This window comes from Drosophila serrata, unplaced genomic scaffold (genome assembly GCF_035046125.1).
Source record: "Drosophila serrata isolate PLE 108 unplaced genomic scaffold, ASM3504612v1 contig_184, whole genome shotgun sequence".
NCBI lineage: Eukaryota > Metazoa > Arthropoda > Insecta > Diptera > Drosophilidae > Drosophila > Drosophila serrata.
In genome coordinates, this window is record NW_028257082.1 from 1,358,369 (window position 1) to 1,377,588 (window position 19,220).

Below are 19,220 nucleotides of genomic sequence, written 5' to 3' on the forward strand. Positions count from 1 at the left end.
AACTACCAGGCGCGGCATTTAGCAGTTAATAAAAGCAGTTTCTAGAAAACCAAACAACTGTTTATTCGCCGCCACAAATAGACTATTTCGGTAGATATTTCAACAGGCGAACTTCATGCGACAGCCAGAGGGCGAAGCTAAGCAGAATCAACGATCCGGACTGATGAGCGGTCGCCAGAGGCACGGGCACATAGTTAAGCAGAGTTGTTACGCCCAGAGTGGCTTGTGTCCAAGCCATCGCCACCACGGCGTTAATGGCCCAGTTGGCCCGCTTGGGCATCTGCAGCCGCATTCGTCTGGTGACCAGCCAGAGGGCTGTGGTCAGCGTCACCGTGCTAATGCCCAGGATGCGATGGTTGAACTGCACTGTCGTTGGGTTCTCAGTTATATTTCTCTGTAGCGGCTGGAACTGCCACATGTCGTCGGGTATCCATTTGTCGCCCATCTTGGGAAAGGAGTTGTAGACTAGACCAGCGTCCAGTCCGGCCACAAAGGCTCCTGAAATGGCGGTCAAGAGGACCATTGCCTTCGTGAGATGCGAAAGGCCTTTAATGTTAAATGCGTTCTTGGCCTGGATCACAAATGTGTTGGCTGGCATCAGCATGGACATGGCCTTGGACAACGAAAGGGCGTACAGAACGAACGCTGCTGCCAGGTGGGACGCCAGCCTGTACTGGGAAACGCGAGGGACGTCGTTGGGATCTTGAAACCTGTCCTCTAGGCCTGACTTAACCATGTACCAGCCCATAAGGCCTTGAAGACCGATCAGCGTGCCCAGCAACAGCACGCTTTTCTTGGTCTTTGCACAGAAGTATCCTTTTTTCCAAAAGTAAGCGGCAGGCAGAAGGAAAAAGCCGCCGATCGCACGACCCCACATTCTGTGGATGTACTCCATCATGAATATAAATTTGAACTCGTCGACAGTCATGTTTACGTTTTTCCTAAGCAAAAGAAGAAACTCCAATTAAGTCGTGCCGGCAGGATTGTAGCGAAAAGTACCTACAGTTTATATTCTGGATATTGCTGATACTTTGTGAATTCTTGTACCCATTCCTCTTGCGTTCTGGGCATTCGTTCGCCCGTTAGCTTCCAAGTAACCATGGAAAGTCCGGATTCTGTTAGCCGGGTTACGCCGCCTAGAACGGAATATTAAGTTAGAGTAAAACATTAAAAAATGAATGTACACATATACCTAGACCGACAGCCACAAACACCATGCCGCTGACTCCCAGAAACCATTTGCCCACGGTTTTGTCGCTCTTAGAGATACTTATTGGCTTAATCGCAGGGATTTCCTATAAGATATGATGATTATTAGTTTGATCATTCCCAATCATCTTGACGCAGCATGTAATCACTCAAATGCACTTCTACCTTTATCGCTGTTTGGGCAACAGTCTGGTGCAGCCGGGGTCCGGGCACCAGAAGCTTTATGAGACTAGTTTTTTTCTGAAGCATTCGTAGCATTGTGCTTAATACTTTATAACAACTATTTCAACTTAATGTTATTGTTTTTAAAACCAATTTCACTACCGGTGGTTCATCGGGAATAGGTAGTGTGCCAGTTACATATTTCGCAAAGATCACTCGTAACGCCTCGTTACGGTATGCTGGGACGTTGTGGGAATGGAACAACTTTGCGCAATCTGGGCACACTATCGTCATCTCATCTACAAAAATTACCGGCTCGAAAACAATTTTGCAAACAGAATGGAAACTACTTTAAATACGCAGTTCGAGCAGCTGCAAAAGATCTTCGAGGGTATTCATTTGGCGAAATCCAAAGTACGACTCCGTTTAATCTGTGAGTGCAATGTATAATGAGTGCTTTACCATCAACAGGGACAGCCAACGGAGGATGGAAGAAAGGCGGCCACTCTGATGTTCGTAGCTCTCAAGCACGCAAACCGCGAAGTTAAGCAGAAGATCAAGGATGGACGGGATAAGCTGCACTTGGAGAAGTCCAGTGTGGACCTGAGCAGGCTGCAGCTGCAGAATCTGCTGTACGAAGTGAGCCACTTGAAGAAGGAGATTGTGCGCTGCCAGAAATTCAAGAGCCGTGACTCCGATTTGGAATTGCTTTCGGACACTGAGTATGCCAGCCAGCTGCCGAACATGGCGAGTGCCAAGGTGGATTTGTCCAGTCACAAGAAGCACGTGCACCGTCTAGAGTGTGAACTGCGGCTAAGGAAGGATCTCGACAAGCAGTACAGCGCGCTGCTAAACTCAAAGCAGGAACTGTTGCAGGAAAATCTCAGTCAAACGCAGAGGTACACCTCTTTTTCGCCGGCCCTGCGCACCTTGCTGGGCGCCACAAAGCCCCTGCATGATGCCCTGCAGCTGTCCCTTGACTTGGAGTGGAAGCTGAGTGCCGTATTCAAGTATTTGCCAAAGCCGCTCTACATTTCGTTTATAAACCTGCAATCGTTGCAAAGGACAAGGGATGATCTATCCTTCACAGTTGAGGTGGTGGGCTATGAAAGCGAAGCTCAAATGCAAGAATTGCTTAACGAGAAGCGCGATACAGCTTTGCGCCGGGAGGGACAAAACGAAATTGAAGAGCCAAAAGATTTGGATACTTTATTAACTCCCCATGCTCTTCACATTAAGCTGTCGGTTCGTACAATGGAATACAGATTTTGGAGTATTATGCACTTTTTTAACTCATTCAACTCTTTAGATCGGAAACACTGGGTCAAACCAGCTAATCTTGCTCATTCGTTACTTTGAGCTGATCAAGTGCGTCGCAGTGTGGGCACAAGTGAATTCTTCCAGCAGCACTAGCAATAGCCAAGGGTGAGAAGTCATTTTAACAAAGAGTACTTTAATATCTCAACATAAATTTTCCTTCCAGCGAAACTAATTTTATTGACAATCTCTTGCGCCATTTGTACGCCAATGATATGGGAAATGAAATACCGATTCCTGGCATTCAATACGAGGTATTTACATTTGCTTTCAGGTGAAATATCACAATCGTATCATAACCAAGTTGTTGTATTCCAGCTGGGTAGTTTAGATCTGACAACTGAGGAATGCCTGCGATATTTGGAGGACAAGGAGTACGGAAAACCCTTCTGCTGGCTGCAAAGCATGTGCCTTATTTCAACTACCAATAGCTCTATGCTCGAGCGTAATCTGAACAAGAATACCCGGGAGATCATAGCGCGCATCGAAAGGCGTTGGAATTCCTGGCTGCGCTTGAGTCAGCAAATTCGCGGTCTCACCTACAAGGATATTGATTTGTTTACCTTAAGGGAAAATATCTACCCGGTCGGGTTATCGTGCAGTCTTGTCCAGTGGACGGCAATAACACACGAAGAATTTCAGGCACAGAATTCGGACGTGTTGAAGATTTCGTCAGACGACAGGGGCATTATATATAACACCTACCGCGCAGTATTTGTCAGAAGCTCCGCCAAAATGGAATGTTTTATCCGAATTCCGAGCAACTATCCCCTGGAGATGCCCCTTTGGATCCTAACCGTGCACTGGAACGGCTGTCATACGTCCCAGAATAATTCGGCCATTAAGGTAGGTATCTTTAGATTTCAAAAATATTTCCATAGCTTTTAACATTCCTATTTATTTCGCCGCGTAGATGATGGAATACTGGACAAACTCGTTGCAACCCAAGCAGTTGGGTCCGAATGAGCGTCTGCTCTATGCCCAGCTCTTCCGCACCATATACAGCTTCGACATATTTCTGGAAACCGAGGGCTCCATGCAAAGCACCATTGAGTACAACAAGGAAAAGCCATACATCAGTGCGTTTTCGAAACGGAGCCGTGCCCGGCCCTATAAGTACATCAAGAAGGGTTCGGTGTACGCATTCAAGCAGTAATTCAGAGGTGCAGGCTTACCAAACGGATTTCACAGTTTCTGTTTATTACGTTTAGTAATACAATAAATAAGTAACATTTGTAAAGCTAGTTATGACTTCATTGGCAGTTCATCTTCTGAGAAGTGGTCGCCGCCAAGGATCCAGGCGGAAGCGCTGCTGCAGAAGCATTTTCCACCGACTCCCGACTCTCGTCCGGCATCACTTTGTCAACAACATGCTTGGCAATCAGACCATCGTCGCCCAGATAACAAACGGAATAACCATCGTACCACGCCTCCTGGTCCTTGAGCACTTCCTTTAACTGCCATATCTTGTACTTCCAGAACTGGAACATCACCTTCAGGCCGGATATGCCTCTGACCCGCCACCGTATGCGCACCGTGTAATCATCGGGATGTTTTGTGATTTTGAGTACTTCGAATTTAACGTAGGCGTACTTCAGGTGCCCCACTGTCCTCAGAATGGCAATCTGTTTCACGTAGTGGTACAGTCCGACAGTGTGCTTGCCTGTGATGTTGTTCTGAAAGATTAGGCCCGGGCTGTATATAGAATAGTCGAGTGGCTCCACAAACAACTTGGGCAGGGTTTTCCTCAGCACTTCGTAGGCCCGGTCTAGGTCTTCAGGTTTCCTCTCGTTTTCTTTCGGGATGTTGCCGGTGTCGTTTGTACTGACCGCATTGGCGTTTTCGTGAAAACTTCGGCTATGTTTAATGCTGCTGTCCACTCGATGGCAATTAAACAAGCTGTGCTCACAACCTGCCGCCTCAGGCACGTGCAGTCGCGTGGCGCAAGCCAATGCACGCTCCCTTATGCACCTGGTTGCCAACCAGTGGCTCCTTCTTATTGATAACATTCCAAAATTTCGCATCATTTTAGCTAGCTCGCTGACAAGGAATTATGTATACTTCATTAACCAGATCGCTTGGTTTCTCTCCACAACTTTTTGTCGGCTACAAATTGATCAGACCATTCGTTGTCGGTCGAATTTCGGGCTCTGTGACTCCTATTTTATGCAGTTTTAGTTTATTGCCAGAGTCGCAATATGGGTATGTTCTCGTGTTTAGGTAACAACATTTGGATAGACGTTCGGCACAAAATCATATGGTCGGTCGACAGTGTGACTGTGGCTCGATTGTCGCCAAATAATATTAAGTAAAATGAGTGGAGTGCGATAAATTTGTAGTAGTAAAATGTTTATCTAATTCTTAATTCTTTAAAACCAAACATAAGAAATTATTCTTTAAAGCCAGGTTTTTTGGAAATAAATAGCAGTACTGAACCGCAATCGCCAGAACTTTTGGATTAGTTAACACTAGATACCTAACCGTGTGACCGTATATAGAGTAGAAAAGCTGTCAATAGTTTCAAATAAATATTTAAATAAATGACTCCTTCAGAGCGTTAGAAGCATTTGACAAAAACTATAATTATATTCTTTGAGCCAATTTTATATATATTTTTATATCAGAAATGGTTTAAAAAATCTTATAACTAAGCCAAAAAAGCATTAATTTTAATTTTGTTAGGTTAATAAATCTGCATACTCCATTCAAATTGTGATTTTTGCCAATTTTAATGATGTACCCCTTTCTTTTTTTTCGAAAAATTGCTGATCAATAATATATATGATTTATAGGGTCGGAAATGACTCCTTTACTTAGTTTTAAGCTTCTGACTGAAGCTGCCATACAATTTTTAATCGATATTAACTATATTTTTATATGCTTATTTTATGGACAAATCAAAATGTGAAAATCTCATAACTAAGCCAAAAACACATTAATTTCATTTCGGAAAGTGGCAGTATGTTAATTTTTAGCAGGTTAACAAAACTGCATACTCCATTTAAAATGTGAATTTTTGGCCGATTTTTGCAAATTTTCATGATGTAACCCCTTTCCTTTTTTTACAAAAATGGGAAATTTTTGGAATTTTTTTTTTTCGGTCGGAGATGGCTTAAAAGATTCGCCTGTTGATGCTGGTCACGAATATATATGATTTATAGGGTCGGAAATGACTCCTTCCCTTTCTTTTAAGCTTCTGACTGAAGGTCCATTACCATTTTTTAACCGAAATTAACAATATTTTTATAAGAAATTTTTCGACAAATCAAAATTTACAAATTTCATAACTAAGCCAAAAACACATTAATTTCATTTCGGAAAGTGGCAGTATGTTAATTTTTAGCAGGTTAACAAAACTGCATACTCCATTTAAAATGTGAATTTTTGGCCGATTTTTGCAAATTTTCATGATGTAACCCCTTTCCTTTTTTTACAAAAATGGGAAATTTCTGGAAATTTTTTTTTTCGGTCGGAGATGGCTTAAAAGATTCGCCTGTTGATGCTGATCACGAATATATATGATTTATAGGGTCGGAAATGACTCCTTCACTTTCTTTTAAGCTTCTGACTGAAGGTCCATTACCATTTTTTAACCGAAATTAACAATATTTTTATAAGAAATTTTTCGACAAATCAAAATTTACAAATTTCATAACTAAGCCAAAAACGCATTACTTTCAATTCGGAAAGCGGCAGTATGTTAATTTTTAGCAGGCTAACAAAACTGCATACTCCATTTAAAATGTGAATTTTTGGCCGATTTTTGCAAATTTTCATGATGTAACCCCTTTCCTTTTTTTACAAAAATGGGAAATTTCTGGAAATTTTTTTTTTCGGTCGGAGATGGCTTAAAAGATTCGCCTGTTGATGCTGATCACGAATATATATGATTTATAGGGTCGGAAATGACTCCTTCCCTTTCTTTTAAGCTTCTGACTGAAGGTCCATTACCATTTTTTAACCGAAATTAACAATATTTTTATAAGAAATTTTTCGACAAATCAAAATTTACAAATTTCATAACTAAGCCAAAAACACATTAATTTCATTTCGGAAAGTGGCAGTATGTTAATTTTTAGCAGGTTAACAAAACTGCATACTCCATTTAAAATGTGAATTTTTGGCCGATTTTTGCAAATTTTCATGATGTAACCCCTTTCCTTTTTTTACAAAAATGGGAAATTTTTGGAAATTTTTTTTTTCGGTCGGAGATGGCTTAAAAGATTCGCCTGTTGATGCTGGTCACGAATATATATGATTTATAGGGTCGGAAATGACTCCTTCCCTTTCTTTTAAGCTTCTGACTGAAGGTCCATTACCATTTTTTAACCGAAATTAACAATATTTTTATAAGAAATTTTTCGACAAATCAAAATTTACAAATTTCATAACTAAGCCAAAAACGCATTAATTTCAATTCGGAAAGCGGCAGTATGTTAATTTTTAGCAGGTTAACAAAACTGCATACTCCATTTAAAATGTGAATTTTTGGCCGATTTTTGCAAATTTTCATGATGTAACCCCTTTCCTTTTTTTACAAAAATGGGAAATTTCTGGAAATTTTTTTTTTCGGTCGGAGATGGCTTAAAAGATTCGCCTGTTGATGCTGATCACGAATATATATGATTTATAGGGTCGGAAATGACTCCTTCACTTTCTTTTAAGCTTCTGACTGAAGGTCCATTACCATTTTTTAACCGAAATTAACAATATTTTTATAAGAAATTTTTCGACAAATCAAAATTTACAAATTTCATAACTAAGCCAAAAACGCATTAATTTCAATTCGGAAAGCGGCAGTATGTTAATTTTTAGCAGGCTAACAAAACTGCATACTCCATTTAAAATCTGAATTTTTGGCCGATTTTTGCAAATTTTCATGATGTAACCCCTTTCCTTTTTTTACAAAAATGGGAAATTTTTTTTTTCGGCCGGAGATGGCTTAAAAGATTCGCCTGTTGATGCTCATCACGAATATATATGATTTATAGGGTCGGAAATGACTCCTTCACTTTCTTTTAAGCTTCTGACTGAAGGTCCATTACCATTTTTTAACCGAAATTAACAATATTTTTATAAGAAATTTTTCGACAAATCAAAATTTACAAATTTCATAACTAAGCCAAAAACGCATTACTTTCAATTCGGAAAGCGGCAGTATGTTAATTTTTAGCAGGCTAACAAAACTGCATACTCCATTTAAAATCTGAATTTTTGGCCGATTTTTGCAAATTTTTTCCTTTTTTTACAAAAATGGGAAATTTCTGAAAAAAATTTTTTTCGGCCAGATACATCTAGAAAGATTCGCCTGTTGATGCTGATCAATAATATATATGACTTATAGGGTCGGAAATGACTCCTTCACTTTCTTTTAAGCTTCTGACTATATTATTTTTAGTCGTTAGTAACTAATTTTTTTTTTTCGAAAAACTGGAAATTTCAGAAACAAATTTTTTTCGGCCAGAAAGATTCGCCTGTTGATAATATATGATTTATAGGGTCTGAAATGACTTCTGATTTAATTATAATATGTTATAATACATTCATTAGTATGTGTACTTTTATGCATAATTTAGATTGCAAATTAAGAATAACACTTTAAGAAATAAGAACACCGAAGATGTAAAAACTTTCCCAAAATAACCCTGGTAAGGGGAAGTATATCGAATCCTGGCGATACGCTCCAGGCCTCTCGATAATCTTGTAATAGGGAAACTGTTGCATTTTGCAGTACTACATGGTTTTTATGCGCAGGAATTCTGCGCAGACAAGTCGGTTACAAGCTCCTCGAATCACACGCAAATCTGGGAGGGAGCACACACATATATTAGTCTACAAGTAAACACATCGTTGTTTACAGACACCCTAGCTATATAATACTAATTTAAGCTGAAGAGCTTTCATTCGCTGAAAAATCGACTTTTATTTGAGCTTAAACCTATAAACCCTCGCGTAGCATGACGCACTAATCGGTGAAGGTATTAATGAGTGCCAAATACGTGATTTAGTTTCTGCTAGCCTCAGTATTGAGAAAAATCAATACGGAGTAAATAAAATGTTACATGCTTGAAATACGCTTTGTGGAACTGTAATATAATATCTATATACTCCTTGTGGCTTCTCCCAAAATGTACGGAATCACCCAATCAACTGTAAACGTAAGTCTCGTACCGGCTAAGGCTCAGGGAGAGGACCCTGTAGAGCCGATTGAAACTTACTGGGTCCCCTCTGTGTAGTTTCTGTTGCCTCGCCTACTTTTTCGATTTGCGGTTATTGATTGGCAATTAAACGCACACTGTGCGAATGCGATTGATTCATTCTTTTCCAGAATCAACGCTTTCGAGTTCGTGATATGGATAACGAGCAAATCATGTCCACTTTTGGGAACATTGGACACTTGCTGAACATCGCCGTAGAGCGATTTATAACTATTGGCGAGATAATTGCCGAGGAAAATATTGACATAAAGGGGGATATGTACGAGGCGGCCAAGGAAGCCAGGGACGCTGGTGAGTTAAAGAATCGATTTAATAATTGACTTTCGAATTTAAATTGTTGCTTCGCAGGAAAATCGATTGAACACCTTTGTGATATATCGCCACTGGGACTGGGGGGTGGCATGGAGCTACGACACCACATTGAGCCCCTAAAGGACTACGGCGCCATTATCTTGGCGGCGCGATCCCTTCTCTCCTCTGTTACGCGAATCCTTTTACTGGTCGACATTATTGTGGTGAAGAAGCTCTTAACTGCCAAGAAACGTGCATCCGAGAGTCTGGAGAAGCTGGAATCGGTAATGAACTTCACCGAGTTCGTTCGTGCATTCTCCGTTTTCGGTACGGAGATGATCGAATTAGCTTACCTCACAGGTCATCACCGCAACTCCTTTAAGGAGGAGCGGCGGCGGGCGCAGATGTTCTCGGCCCGTCAGATCCTGGAGAAGTCCATTGCCATCCTACTGACGTCCTCGAAGAACAGCTTGATCCATAGCGATTGCGTGATCGTTAAGGAGAACCGCGACACCGTGTTCTGCCAGATAAGACGGGCCATGGACCTCATCCACTTCGTTGTCAAGGACAGCATCTTCGATACGACGAAGCACATGCCGTTCGACAAGCAGGCCAGCAACCCGAATTACGAGAATGAGAGCATATACACGACAATAAAGCGCATTGTGAACCTCATAAAAAGGTACAAGTACCAGATGAACTACTACGAGAGCAACAACGAGGGGAATAACAACTCCGACGCGTATTTTAATTTCCTGGACGACGATCACTGGAAGTCGGAAAAGAACCTCGCCCCAGCTGTGGGCGGCCCTGGGGGACGCATGGTGAACAATACCAACTTCAGGAAGCATGTGAGCGCCGAGAGCCTGGACCTACGAGAGGAGCTGTCGGTGGCGTTCGAGAAGCTGTTTGAGAAGGCCCACGACTTCACCGACTCCCCGTACATCAGTCACAACCATCGAAAAAACATACTGTCCTACTGCGACAACTGCAAGCTGGAGTTCGATCTGTATCTCAACACGATCATGAAGGAACAGCATCAACATGAGACCGCGGGAGTCCAGCTAAAAGGTCGCGATCCCGAACTAGGAATGCTGAGCAGCCTGGAGGAGCTATGCAAGCAGCTGGTCATTTCGGTATCAAGCCAAATCGAGGACTTTAACGAGTCGCTGAAGATCTGCTCCAAGCTGGTCAAGTCGTTCCACGTCCTGGCAACGAACTACGACATCGACAATCTGAATCAACGGTCCACAAAGTTCCACGACTGCTGCGACCACATCTTTGACATCTGCAAGCTGTTGCAGCACATTGCACCTACGGAAAAGCTGCAGGTCCAGGCCAAGTGTCTGGCCATCAATTTGCGAATCTACGGGCCGCAGGTCTTTATTGCTGCCAAGATCCTGTGGAAGTACTCGAATAGCAGTGCGGCCAACGAGAACTTTGAGTCCTTTTCGGACATGTGGAAGTGGCTGACAAACGAGATATCTATGATTGCGAAGAAGATTCTAGTATCAATTAATACAACTAAGGGCGACAGAGAACCCGAAACTGAGGTAAGTAGCTATCCAAATTCCATCTTCTCCTGAAAAAAAAAAACTGGACAAAACTCTTGAATTCCCTCTACCAGAAATGTGAAACCACAACAGATAAACTATCAAAATCCGGTGTACCTGCAACAGAAGATGGAGAAATGGTCGAGTATTCTGGCCTCGAAGGCAAAAACAATGGAGATCTAAGCACATATCAATCAAAATGGAGTGAAGACTTGTCCGACGACAACGACATATTAAAGAGAGCTAAAAACATGTCAGCGATGGCTTTCCTAATGTATCAGTTTACAAAAGGCAATGGTTCTCTAAGAACAACTCAGGATTTGTTTACTCAAGCCGAATATTTTGCGGAGGAGGCGAATCGACTTTACAAGGTCCTCCGTCACTTTTCATACCAGGTAACTGTTGTAACATTTCTTCCGGCCAGTCAAAATTAAAGGATTTGTTTAGGTTCCAGCTAGTGACAACAAAAAGGATCTCCTTAACATTTTAGATAGAGTGCCGACTTTTGTCCAAGCACTTCAATTTACAGTCAAAGATCACACGGTTGGTAAAGCTGCCACTTTTGTGAAGGTCGATCATGTCATCAGAGAAACAAAAAACCTTATGAACGTTATTAATAAAGTAGTATCGAAGTGCTTTGAGTGCGCAAATAAGGTAAATAGAGCTAAGAACAGCCGCTATCGGGCCATCACCTATACGTAGCTGAGATATATTTTATCTAAATGTTCGATGTGTATTATATGAGGTTTATAGTTTTACTGTGATATTAAAGCATGCATTATAACACAGGTATGATTTAAGTCTTTATATTTTAGTTCGCAACGGATATATTCTTCTTCGTGGAGAAGAACAAATTTATGGACTTCCTGTAGAGACTTCCTTACCATCCGCTTCCTACCTTCCCATCCATTTCTAAGCTATTGTTCATTCTTATAGAGCCAAGACCACTGTCCATTCCCAATCAGGACCAACCTAACCGAACCTAGCTTTTTAAAAATCTTTTCCATGCCTGCGTTTTTGCTTAAATGTTTTTTATTTAATTAATGATTTAAAGTTGTGATGGTAATTACAAACTTATACATTTGCAGTACAAACTAAATTTAACTGGGATAACCGGAGGACTCACGTCGGGAGCAGTTCGAGGCGACGACAACGTCGCCGGTGGAATGTGCGACTCCAAAGGAACAACGAGCAGCAGCGAGGGGAGCATGTGACATTACGGGATGGCTCGAAGAGCCAAGGGAGATGCACGGAGGACGAGGGTATCATTTTTATTGTTCTGAGCCTCAACTTTTTATTACTATTATTATGGTGTACACTGTTAGTATTCTTAATACATTTAATTCTGTGGATTAGTTGGAACCGCTTCTAGCGTTGATTAATGTCAAACAAAAACAAAAAAGGAAGCTAACTTCGAGAAGCGGAAGTTTGTATACCCTTGCAGTTTGTTAATAGATAACTTGTCCAAAAAAGCATTAAAGTGTCAATTTATTATTTTAATTGCGAATCGGAATTTATCTCCTACTTGGAAATCACTGTTTTTATATGATATTGCATATGATTTTTTTTATTAATAAATTTAAGTTTCAAAATCTCATAACTAAGCAAAAAGAGCATTAATTTTAATTCTGAAAGCTTTCCAATGAAAGTTTTTGTTAGGCTAATAAATCTGCATACTTCATTTAACATTTTTAAAAATTGAAATTTTTGCCAATTTTTGGCAATTTTAATGATGTAACCCCTTATAAAATTTTTAAATTTTGAAAAAAATCCGAAAATTTATTTTTCAACCGGAGATGGCTAGATCGACTCAGCTGTTAATGCTGATCAACAATCTATATGGATTCTAGGGTCGGAAATGACTCCTTCACGGTGTTACAAGCTTCTAACTGAAAGTATAATACCATTCTTTGAGTGGATTTATTTATATTTTTATATGACAATTTGTTCAACAAATCAAACTTTAAAAAACTCATAACTAAGCCAAAAGAGCATTAATTTTAATTAGGAAAGCTGTCCTATGCAAGTATTTGTGAGCCCAATAAATCTGCATACTTCATTTAAAATTAAAAAAAAAAACTGAAAATTTTTTTAACGATGTAACCCCTTATAAAATTAAAAAAAAAAATTCAAAAAATGTATTTATTTCTTACATGGTTACATAGATTTGCCGTTTGATGCTGATCAAGAATATATAGTTTTTATAGGGTCGGAACTGTCTCATTCGCAGACTAATACTCTCTGCAAGGGTATAACAAACAATTTATTAAACATACAAATTCAAATTAGTTGTTCTTAACAGCACGATCTTTAAATGCATATTTTGTTTCACTCTACATTCGAAAAAATTAACGGCAATAAAGGTAATGTGAACCATGCAGATATGTAAATTGATGTTTTTCAATATAAAATAAATTTAGAAGAAGGAGTCTTATGAAAACAAACAAAATTCTATAAATCTGTTCTCAAGTATTTCCTTTCGGTTTCATTCACCATCTGGGTATTTATCATCTGGGTGGAAGATCTATTACTGCAGCAACTCTTTTTTGGCTGCTCCTCCGATACGGTGTAAACTTTCAAGGCCACTGTTGAGGAGTCCTTTGATTGTTCCGTCTGCGCCGTGGAATTCTTCAACTTCAGCAAATTCTGAAAGAGCATCAGGTCCAGGGCAAACAATGCAGCGCAGGCAAAGCAGAGCCCTCCCAGCGAGTAGGCATAAACTAAGAGGTCCTGCGGCAGTTGTTCCACAGTGAAGAATATAAGAAGTCCTGGAAAATTTTTATTTATCACATAGATGTACAATAGTTATGCAGTGAGTCTTACCCTCTATTGTAAAAAACAAAACGCCACACATAAGTAGAGCTATTTCGCAGGTGCTATAGTTCGAGGTTTGATCAATTATCCTGAAAATAAATCATTTGAAAGTAACAATTATCGACAAGTAACTTTGCACTTTTACCTTGTGAGAAGCAGAACTGCAGCAATAAAGGTGTATCCCACAAATGTAAGTGTGCCAAAATCATCGCTTTCCTTTGTCCAGGAAATGCTATTGAGCAAGGTCCATTCCCTGGACTGCTTCTTATTGCTGAATAAGACTCTCTCCGAGTGTTTGTCCGACAGCCTTTTCACTATCAAAGATGCCACTGTTGCAATCTGTTAAAAAGATTAGGCAAAACTGGATTAAACTTATTTTAATATCCAAATGAGGTCACCTATAGTTGTATGAACTTGAAAAGATACTTGCAAGTTGCAGAACTTTGGTGCATATGCAAGCCGCAAGCCCCATGTTCGACGTTCTGAACGAGCACTCCAAAACTGAGACGGCTGTGGCACGTAAAAGCCTCAGATTTACCTGACCCATGCAAATTTTCTCACATTTGGTTGTGTTGTTTAGCGTGGGAAAAGCTGAAGTTAAAGAACTGACTGTGCCAAGTTTAATGTAAATTGTTAAGAAAATTCTGCTACCTTGAATTATAAGAAAACCAGCACACACATCGGCCTCTGTGGAGAAGATTACTCTTATCAAAATAAATAACAATAAAATAATATATTTTTATAAATGCTTGATCTATAAGCCTGATGCCAAAACAAATAAAAAAAGTTTACGATCGGCCTTTGTATAGAGATTATTTCTTTATGTTATCAGTAACACAGTGTAGCCGGAAACGTAGCTAAAACCAGGTACCCTATGCCATTTATTTTGATATATTTTCATACAATTACATAAGATCAGTGATTATAATTTCGTTTAATTACTTTTTATTAAAGTCGGAAGTCAATATATAGGCAGTTCTTGATTATATATATATAAAACCGAATTGACCTTTTAAGTTGCCAAACCCCCTATTTTTTGTTTTTTAATAAAGAAAACGGAACTTAAACCAACATTTCACAGAAATCCGAGTACCTCATCTGTGTAAGGGTACTTAAGTGGGGAAGCCATACAGTTCATTATGATGCGATCCTCAGTTTAGTCGAAGCAATCAGGCAGTTAAGTGCGGCGATCCCAGCATATCGCACCTGGAAACAATTAATCTAATAAGCTGTAATATAATGCCGAGCATTTGCATAATTGGTGCGGGAACGGGTGGCCTTTGCAGTGCCCGACATGCGGTTGAGAGTGGATTTGAAACAACTGTATTTGAACTATCTGACCGAATCGGGGGAACCTGGGTTTACAACGAGGCAACAGGCATTGTCAACGGAATTGACGTACATAGCAGCATGTACAAAAACTTACGGTAGGATCTCCTTTATCCCTTATAGAGCATAATTCATTCATAATTCACAGCACCAATTTGCCCAAGGAGGTAATGGGTTTTCCGGACTTTGAAATTGCCGAAAATGAGATGTCCTATGTGAGATCTGATGAAATGTTGGATTTCTTCGAGCAGTATGCGGAACATTTTAAACTAAAGCAACATATCCGATTTAATTCCTATGTGGTTCGAGTTGTGAAAAAGAATGAAAAGTGGCAAGTAAGTTGGGGGGACTCCTGAATAATTTCAATTATTAAAACAACTTTGTGCAGGTCCTTGTGAAAGATGTGGTGACAAACAAGATCGCTTTTCATTATTTCGATAAGATAATAGTGGCAAACGGGCATTATCACACTCCCAACTACATTAAAATTCCCAATATGGAGCGGTTCAAGGGCGAGTCCATGCACAGCCACGATTTCAGAACAAATAAAATTTTCGAAGGCAAGTTTACGCAGTTAAGACCTCACAAATATAATAACCGAAGATATTCTTAAATTTCAGGTAAAACAGTCCTGGTGATTGGGGGTGGCCCAAGTGGAATGGATTTGTCTAATATCATATCTAGAGCTGCGAAGAGAGTCATTATAAGCCATCACGTGACAGATATTGGAGATAATATTTTCTTTGAAAACGTCCGCCAGAAGCCAGATGTGAGGGAGCTCGACGAAAATGGGGCCTTCTTTGTGGATGGGTCCTATGAGCAGTTCGACATTATTTTCTATTGTACAGGATATAAATATGCCTTTCCCTTTCTGAGTGTTGACTCGGGGATCTATGTTGAGGACAAGTACGTCCAGGATCTGTACAAACAATGCATCAACATAAAAGACCCATCGATTGCATTGATTGGCTTGCCCTTTTACGTTTGCGCGGCACAAATGATGGATCTACAGGCAAGATTCGTCATGAGCTACTACAATGGGAAAAACAAACTGCCATCTCCGGAGGTGATGCTAAAGGACACACAGGACAGAATGAACAAACTTTGGAATGAGGGCTACCGAAGACGTCAAGCACATATGTTGGGACACAATCAAGTATGTTTATCTTTGAATCGATTTATTTTTACTAGAGACTTTTAATTTCACTCCTTAAGGCCCACTATTACACGGATTTGGCGGAAACCGCTGGTATAAAGAAAATAAAAGGTGTTATGGCAAAATTGCACGACGAAAGCAGCAAATGCTTCAATGAAAACCTACTTCATTTTCGAGAGGATATCTTTAAAATAGTGGATGATGAGACTTTTATCAAAGTAAATTAATAAAATAAATGTCATTCCTGAATGCAAATGAAGTAAACGAAGGCAGTTACACAATAAAGCATTTACTTTTGCATACATAGGTATATATGGTCAGCATGCTTATAAAATGACATACTAAGTTTTAAATCGCTGAAAATTTAATTTAAATGGGGCAATCGGAATATATATGTACATATAGCTTTAAGCGTTTTATGCCGTCAAAAAAACCAGATATATTCTCATTGTTTAATTCAAACAAGAAATTCACCTTTGTTTGTGGATGTTTGTTTAGTATTTTTTCCGCAACTTGTTGAACCACCTTTTTGTGGACATTTTTGGCCATTGGCCTGGTCACATTACGCCTCCTTCGCAATATCAACTTCTTGCATAATTTACGTAGCACCTCTCAATTCACTTTCAAAGTTCGCTGATTTAGGTGGTCTGGTTCTTCGAAAGAGTGCTTCGTCATGCAGTGTCCGTTCCTTAACCGATTTACGGCTAGCTTTCTGCGCAATTACGCAGAGGTGCTGACCCAATCTTACGCGATGTACTGCCCCGTGGTGGGCAAAACTCTGAACGCGGGCGAGAAGAAACTTTCACTCGTCGCCTCGCTGCCATATGCCTCGACTGCCACAAGGTCGTACTCTACATCGACGGAAGGCAGTCGCTTTGCGGTGGCTGGTGACGTAAAGCCCGCCGACCCTGACCAGGCTGTGGCTCCGACCTCCGCGGAGACCTTTCCCTACGAGCGCTTTTTCAACGAGCAGATCATGAAGAAGAAACGGGATCACTCCTACAGGGTCTTCAAAAAGGTGAACCGCCTGGCTGGCGACGGGCTGTTTCCGCACGCGCTGGAGTACTCTGAGCGGTCGGAGAAACCCATTACTGTGTGGTGCTCCAACGACTACTTGGGCATGTCCGCCCATCCGGGCGTTAAGCGGGCGGTGCAGGAGGCCCTTAACATGCACGGATCGGGGGCGGGAGGAACGAGGAACATTTCTGGAAATTCTCTCCACCACGAAAGGCTTGAACGGAAGCTGGCCGAGCTGCATCAGAAGGAGGCCGCTCTGCTGTTCACGTCATGCTTCGTGGCAAACGACTCAACGCTCTTTACGCTGGCAAAGCTCCTACCCGGCTGTCAGATTTTCTCGGACGCTGGCAATCACGCCTCCATGATAATGGGCATTCGGAATAGTGGCGTGCCGAAGCACATTTTTCGCCACAACGACGTCGACCATTTGCGCTCGCTGCTGAAGCAGGTGGACAAGAGCACCCCGAAGATCGTAGCGTTTGAGACAGTACATTCCATGACAGGGGCTATCTGCCCCCTTGAGGAGCTACTGGACGTGGCCCACGAATACGGGGCTATTACCTTTATCGACGAAGTTCACGCCGTGGGATTATACGGGGACCATGGCGCCGGAGTCGGAGAACGTGACGGTGTGCTGCACAAAATGGACATTATATCGGGTACCTTGGGCAAAGCGTTCGGTAACATCGGCGGCTACATTGCTGGGTCCGATAAGCTCGTTGACATGATCCGATCGTATGCGGCTGGCTTCATTTTTACCACTTCTCTTCCTCCCACCGTGTTGTGCGGAGCCCTGGAGGCTGTTAATATCCTGGCATCGGAGGAGGGTCGTCAGCTGCGGCACATGCACCAACGTAACGTCTCCTATCTGAAGAACTTGCTGAAACGCGAAGGTAAGATGTAATTTTAGAATTTATGTAATACGAATTTAAGGTTATCGTCACACTTTCCTCTCATTTTAAGTGCTGGCTATATTTAGGAGGATATATGTATATGCATCCATTACTTAAATTTTATTGACTGCATTTTGTTTTCCGTCTAAGGTTTTCCGGTCGAAGATACCCCCAGTCACATCATTCCAATCAAAATCGGCGATCCTCTGAAGAGCAGCCAAATCTCAAACGTGCTAATGGAACATTTTGGACACTACCTGCAGTCGATAAACTATCCAACAGTTGCCCGCGGCGAAGAGAAACTCCGACTTGCCCCGACACCTTTCCATACCTTTGAAATGATGAACGCTCTAGTTACCGATCTGAAGAAGGTATGGGAAATGGTAGATCTCTCGACCAACGTTCCGCTTTCGCCGACCGGCTGCATGTTCTGCAATTCGGAGAGCTGCTGGCATCAGGACGCATCCCCGGATCTTGAATGCGGAATTCCCAATTGTCCCCGCTTGGAAATCTCTGTTGCCGCATAAATTCATTCTCTTAACCAAGGCACGCATCTTAACTGAAGCATTCGAAATATTTACCTTTGCCTAAAAATTAATCTTGTGGTTTGTGGAAATAAATAAACAATGGTATTGGTGCAATAAATATGATGTAATAATTCAATGGGTAAGGGTAATGCCAAGATGGATGATATGACAGGCTAAGTGTCACCTCCGATAAGGGAAGTTGCGTGTTTCATGAGCAAAGTACATTGGCTCGCAAAAGGTATTTAAATTAGGAAATGACACGAAAGCGATCTCCTTGAACGTCGACCCAAAATTGAAGGGCATTTGAATGAATAGTGGACAGCAGAAGCCAAACAAACCTCATTCCAAAAACTTCCCCCCAAAAATATTAATTATTTTGATGGCATTAAACTTTCGTTATCTATCCATGAAGGGCTTACTAACTCTGAAACAAAATGATGAAATTAGTACAAAATAAATAGTAAGGGGATTTATTTCGGGGATCCGAAGTTGGTACACCCTTCATTTTGGAATCGTTTGTGTTGCTACTAGTCTAAAAAAAAAACAGTCAAAGACATTTAAATTAAAAAACAAGTAATTTTTTTATATTTTTGGGTAATTTTAATTATGTAAGTCTTTACATTATTTTGCTCCGGACATGATTTGGCAGTTGTTCCGGATCAATACTATATCTGATTTATTTTCTTAGAAATGAGTCCTTCACAGCGTTGCAAAATACTTATTAAAATGTTAAT

At 40.8% G+C, this 19,220-nt stretch overlaps 7 protein-coding genes across 8 annotated transcripts; 4 read left to right on the forward strand and 3 right to left on the reverse strand.

The window, feature by feature from the left end:
* Positions 1-38: 38 nt before the first annotated feature.
* On the reverse strand, positions 39-1,609 carry LOC110191495 (heme A synthase COX15). The gene is made up of 4 exons (XM_020962360.2): positions 1,375-1,609; positions 1,193-1,295; positions 1,004-1,136; positions 39-941 (listed from the first exon to the last, which is right to left on the reverse strand). The coding sequence occupies exons 1-4, from the start codon at positions 1,465-1,467 to the stop codon at positions 83-85; spliced, it is 1,188 nt and encodes a 395-aa protein (XP_020818019.1). The 5' UTR covers positions 1,468-1,609; the 3' UTR covers positions 39-82.
* On the forward strand, positions 1,603-4,958 carry thoc5 (THO complex subunit 5). Its single transcript, XM_020962339.2, has 6 exons — positions 1,603-1,785; positions 1,843-2,616; positions 2,681-2,796; positions 2,855-2,942; positions 3,007-3,534; positions 3,602-4,958. The coding sequence occupies exons 1-6, from the start codon at positions 1,627-1,629 to the stop codon at positions 3,842-3,844; spliced, it is 1,908 nt and encodes a 635-aa protein (XP_020817998.2). The 5' UTR covers positions 1,603-1,626; the 3' UTR covers positions 3,845-4,958.
* On the reverse strand, positions 3,860-4,715 carry LOC110191514 (uncharacterized protein C6orf136 homolog). The gene has a single exon (XM_020962381.2). The coding sequence runs from the start codon at positions 4,713-4,715 to the stop codon at positions 3,942-3,944; it is 774 nt and encodes a 257-aa protein (XP_020818040.1). The 3' UTR covers positions 3,860-3,941.
* Positions 4,959-8,391: 3,433 nt separating the features above from the next.
* alpha-Catr (alpha-catenin related) lies at positions 8,392-13,199 on the forward strand. 2 transcript variants are annotated; one of them, XM_020962334.2, is made up of 6 exons: positions 8,392-8,846; positions 9,017-9,197; positions 9,255-10,750; positions 10,825-11,145; positions 11,198-11,404; positions 11,839-13,199. In XM_020962334.2, exons 1-6 carry the CDS (start codon positions 8,817-8,819, stop codon positions 11,962-11,964), a joined length of 2,361 nt encoding a protein of 786 aa, XP_020817993.2. In that variant the 5' UTR covers positions 8,392-8,816; the 3' UTR covers positions 11,965-13,199. The 2 variants fall into 2 exon arrangements, with proteins under 2 accessions (XP_020817993.2, XP_086683972.1); XM_086827846.1 differs by lacking the exon at positions 11,198-11,404 and having other exon boundaries at positions 8,427-8,846.
* LOC110191519 (uncharacterized) lies at positions 12,879-14,183 on the reverse strand. The gene is made up of 4 exons (XM_086827875.1): positions 13,995-14,183; positions 13,710-13,903; positions 13,574-13,653; positions 12,879-13,518 (listed from the first exon to the last, which is right to left on the reverse strand). The coding sequence occupies exons 1-4, from the start codon at positions 14,109-14,111 to the stop codon at positions 13,202-13,204; spliced, it is 708 nt and encodes a 235-aa protein (XP_086684001.1). The 5' UTR covers positions 14,112-14,183; the 3' UTR covers positions 12,879-13,201.
* Positions 14,184-14,697: 514 nt separating this feature from the next.
* Fmo-1 (Flavin-containing monooxygenase 1) lies at positions 14,698-16,402 on the forward strand. Its single transcript, XM_020962356.2, has 5 exons — positions 14,698-14,991; positions 15,042-15,228; positions 15,282-15,453; positions 15,514-16,049; positions 16,109-16,402. Exons 1-5 carry the CDS (start codon positions 14,804-14,806, stop codon positions 16,274-16,276), a joined length of 1,251 nt encoding a protein of 416 aa, XP_020818015.2. The 5' UTR covers positions 14,698-14,803; the 3' UTR covers positions 16,277-16,402.
* Positions 16,403-16,469: 67 nt separating this feature from the next.
* On the forward strand, positions 16,470-18,604 carry Alas (5-aminolevulinate synthase). Its single transcript, XM_020962347.2, has 2 exons — positions 16,470-17,959; positions 18,110-18,604. Exons 1-2 carry the CDS (start codon positions 16,723-16,725, stop codon positions 18,484-18,486), a joined length of 1,614 nt encoding a protein of 537 aa, XP_020818006.1. The 5' UTR covers positions 16,470-16,722; the 3' UTR covers positions 18,487-18,604.
* The last annotated feature ends 616 nt before the right edge of the window (positions 18,605-19,220 follow it).

What these genes read in the sequence shown, in the direction of transcription:
- LOC110191495 (XM_020962360.2), bottom strand. Translation starts at nt 1,467, where the DNA reads ATGCTACGAATGCTTCAGAAAAAAACTAGTCTCATAAAGCTTCTGGTG. An exon ending in TTGCCCAAACAGCGATAAAG is followed by an intron (nt 1,296 to 1,374) that starts GTAGAAGTGCAT and finishes CATATCTTATAG; the next exon opens with GAAATCCCTGCGATTAAGCC. An exon ending in GTTTGTGGCTGTCGGTCTAG is followed by an intron (nt 1,137 to 1,192) that starts GTATATGTGTAC and finishes ATTCCGTTCTAG; the next exon opens with GCGGCGTAACCCGGCTAACA.
- thoc5 (XM_020962339.2), top strand. Translation starts at nt 1,627, where the DNA reads ATGGAACAACTTTGCGCAATCTGGGCACACTATCGTCATCTCATCTAC. An exon ending in TTCCTGGCATTCAATACGAG is followed by an intron (nt 2,943 to 3,006) that starts GTATTTACATTT and finishes GTTGTATTCCAG; the next exon opens with CTGGGTAGTTTAGATCTGAC. An exon ending in AGAATAATTCGGCCATTAAG is followed by an intron (nt 3,535 to 3,601) that starts GTAGGTATCTTT and finishes TTCGCCGCGTAG; the next exon opens with ATGATGGAATACTGGACAAA.
- LOC110191514 (XM_020962381.2), bottom strand. Translation starts at nt 4,715, where the DNA reads ATGATGCGAAATTTTGGAATGTTATCAATAAGAAGGAGCCACTGGTTG.
- alpha-Catr (XM_020962334.2), top strand. Translation starts at nt 8,817, where the DNA reads ATGTACGGAATCACCCAATCAACTGTAAAC. An exon ending in TCACCCAATCAACTGTAAAC is followed by an intron (nt 8,847 to 9,016) that starts GTAAGTCTCGTA and finishes ATTCTTTTCCAG; the next exon opens with AATCAACGCTTTCGAGTTCG. An exon ending in ACAGAGAACCCGAAACTGAG is followed by an intron (nt 10,751 to 10,824) that starts GTAAGTAGCTAT and finishes TCCCTCTACCAG; the next exon opens with AAATGTGAAACCACAACAGA.
- LOC110191519 (XM_086827875.1), bottom strand. Translation starts at nt 14,111, where the DNA reads ATGGGTCAGGTAAATCTGAGGCTTTTACGTGCCACAGCCGTCTCAGTT. An exon ending in GCACCAAAGTTCTGCAACTT is followed by an intron (nt 13,904 to 13,994) that starts GCAAGTATCTTT and finishes TCTTTTTAACAG; the next exon opens with ATTGCAACAGTGGCATCTTT. An exon ending in GCAGTTCTGCTTCTCACAAG is followed by an intron (nt 13,654 to 13,709) that starts GTAAAAGTGCAA and finishes ATTTATTTTCAG; the next exon opens with GATAATTGATCAAACCTCGA.
- Fmo-1 (XM_020962356.2), top strand. Translation starts at nt 14,804, where the DNA reads ATGCCGAGCATTTGCATAATTGGTGCGGGAACGGGTGGCCTTTGCAGT. An exon ending in AGCATGTACAAAAACTTACG is followed by an intron (nt 14,992 to 15,041) that starts GTAGGATCTCCT and finishes CATAATTCACAG; the next exon opens with CACCAATTTGCCCAAGGAGG. An exon ending in ATATGTTGGGACACAATCAA is followed by an intron (nt 16,050 to 16,108) that starts GTATGTTTATCT and finishes TCACTCCTTAAG; the next exon opens with GCCCACTATTACACGGATTT.
- Alas (XM_020962347.2), top strand. Translation starts at nt 16,723, where the DNA reads ATGCAGTGTCCGTTCCTTAACCGATTTACGGCTAGCTTTCTGCGCAAT. An exon ending in GAACTTGCTGAAACGCGAAG is followed by an intron (nt 17,960 to 18,109) that starts GTAAGATGTAAT and finishes TTTCCGTCTAAG; the next exon opens with GTTTTCCGGTCGAAGATACC.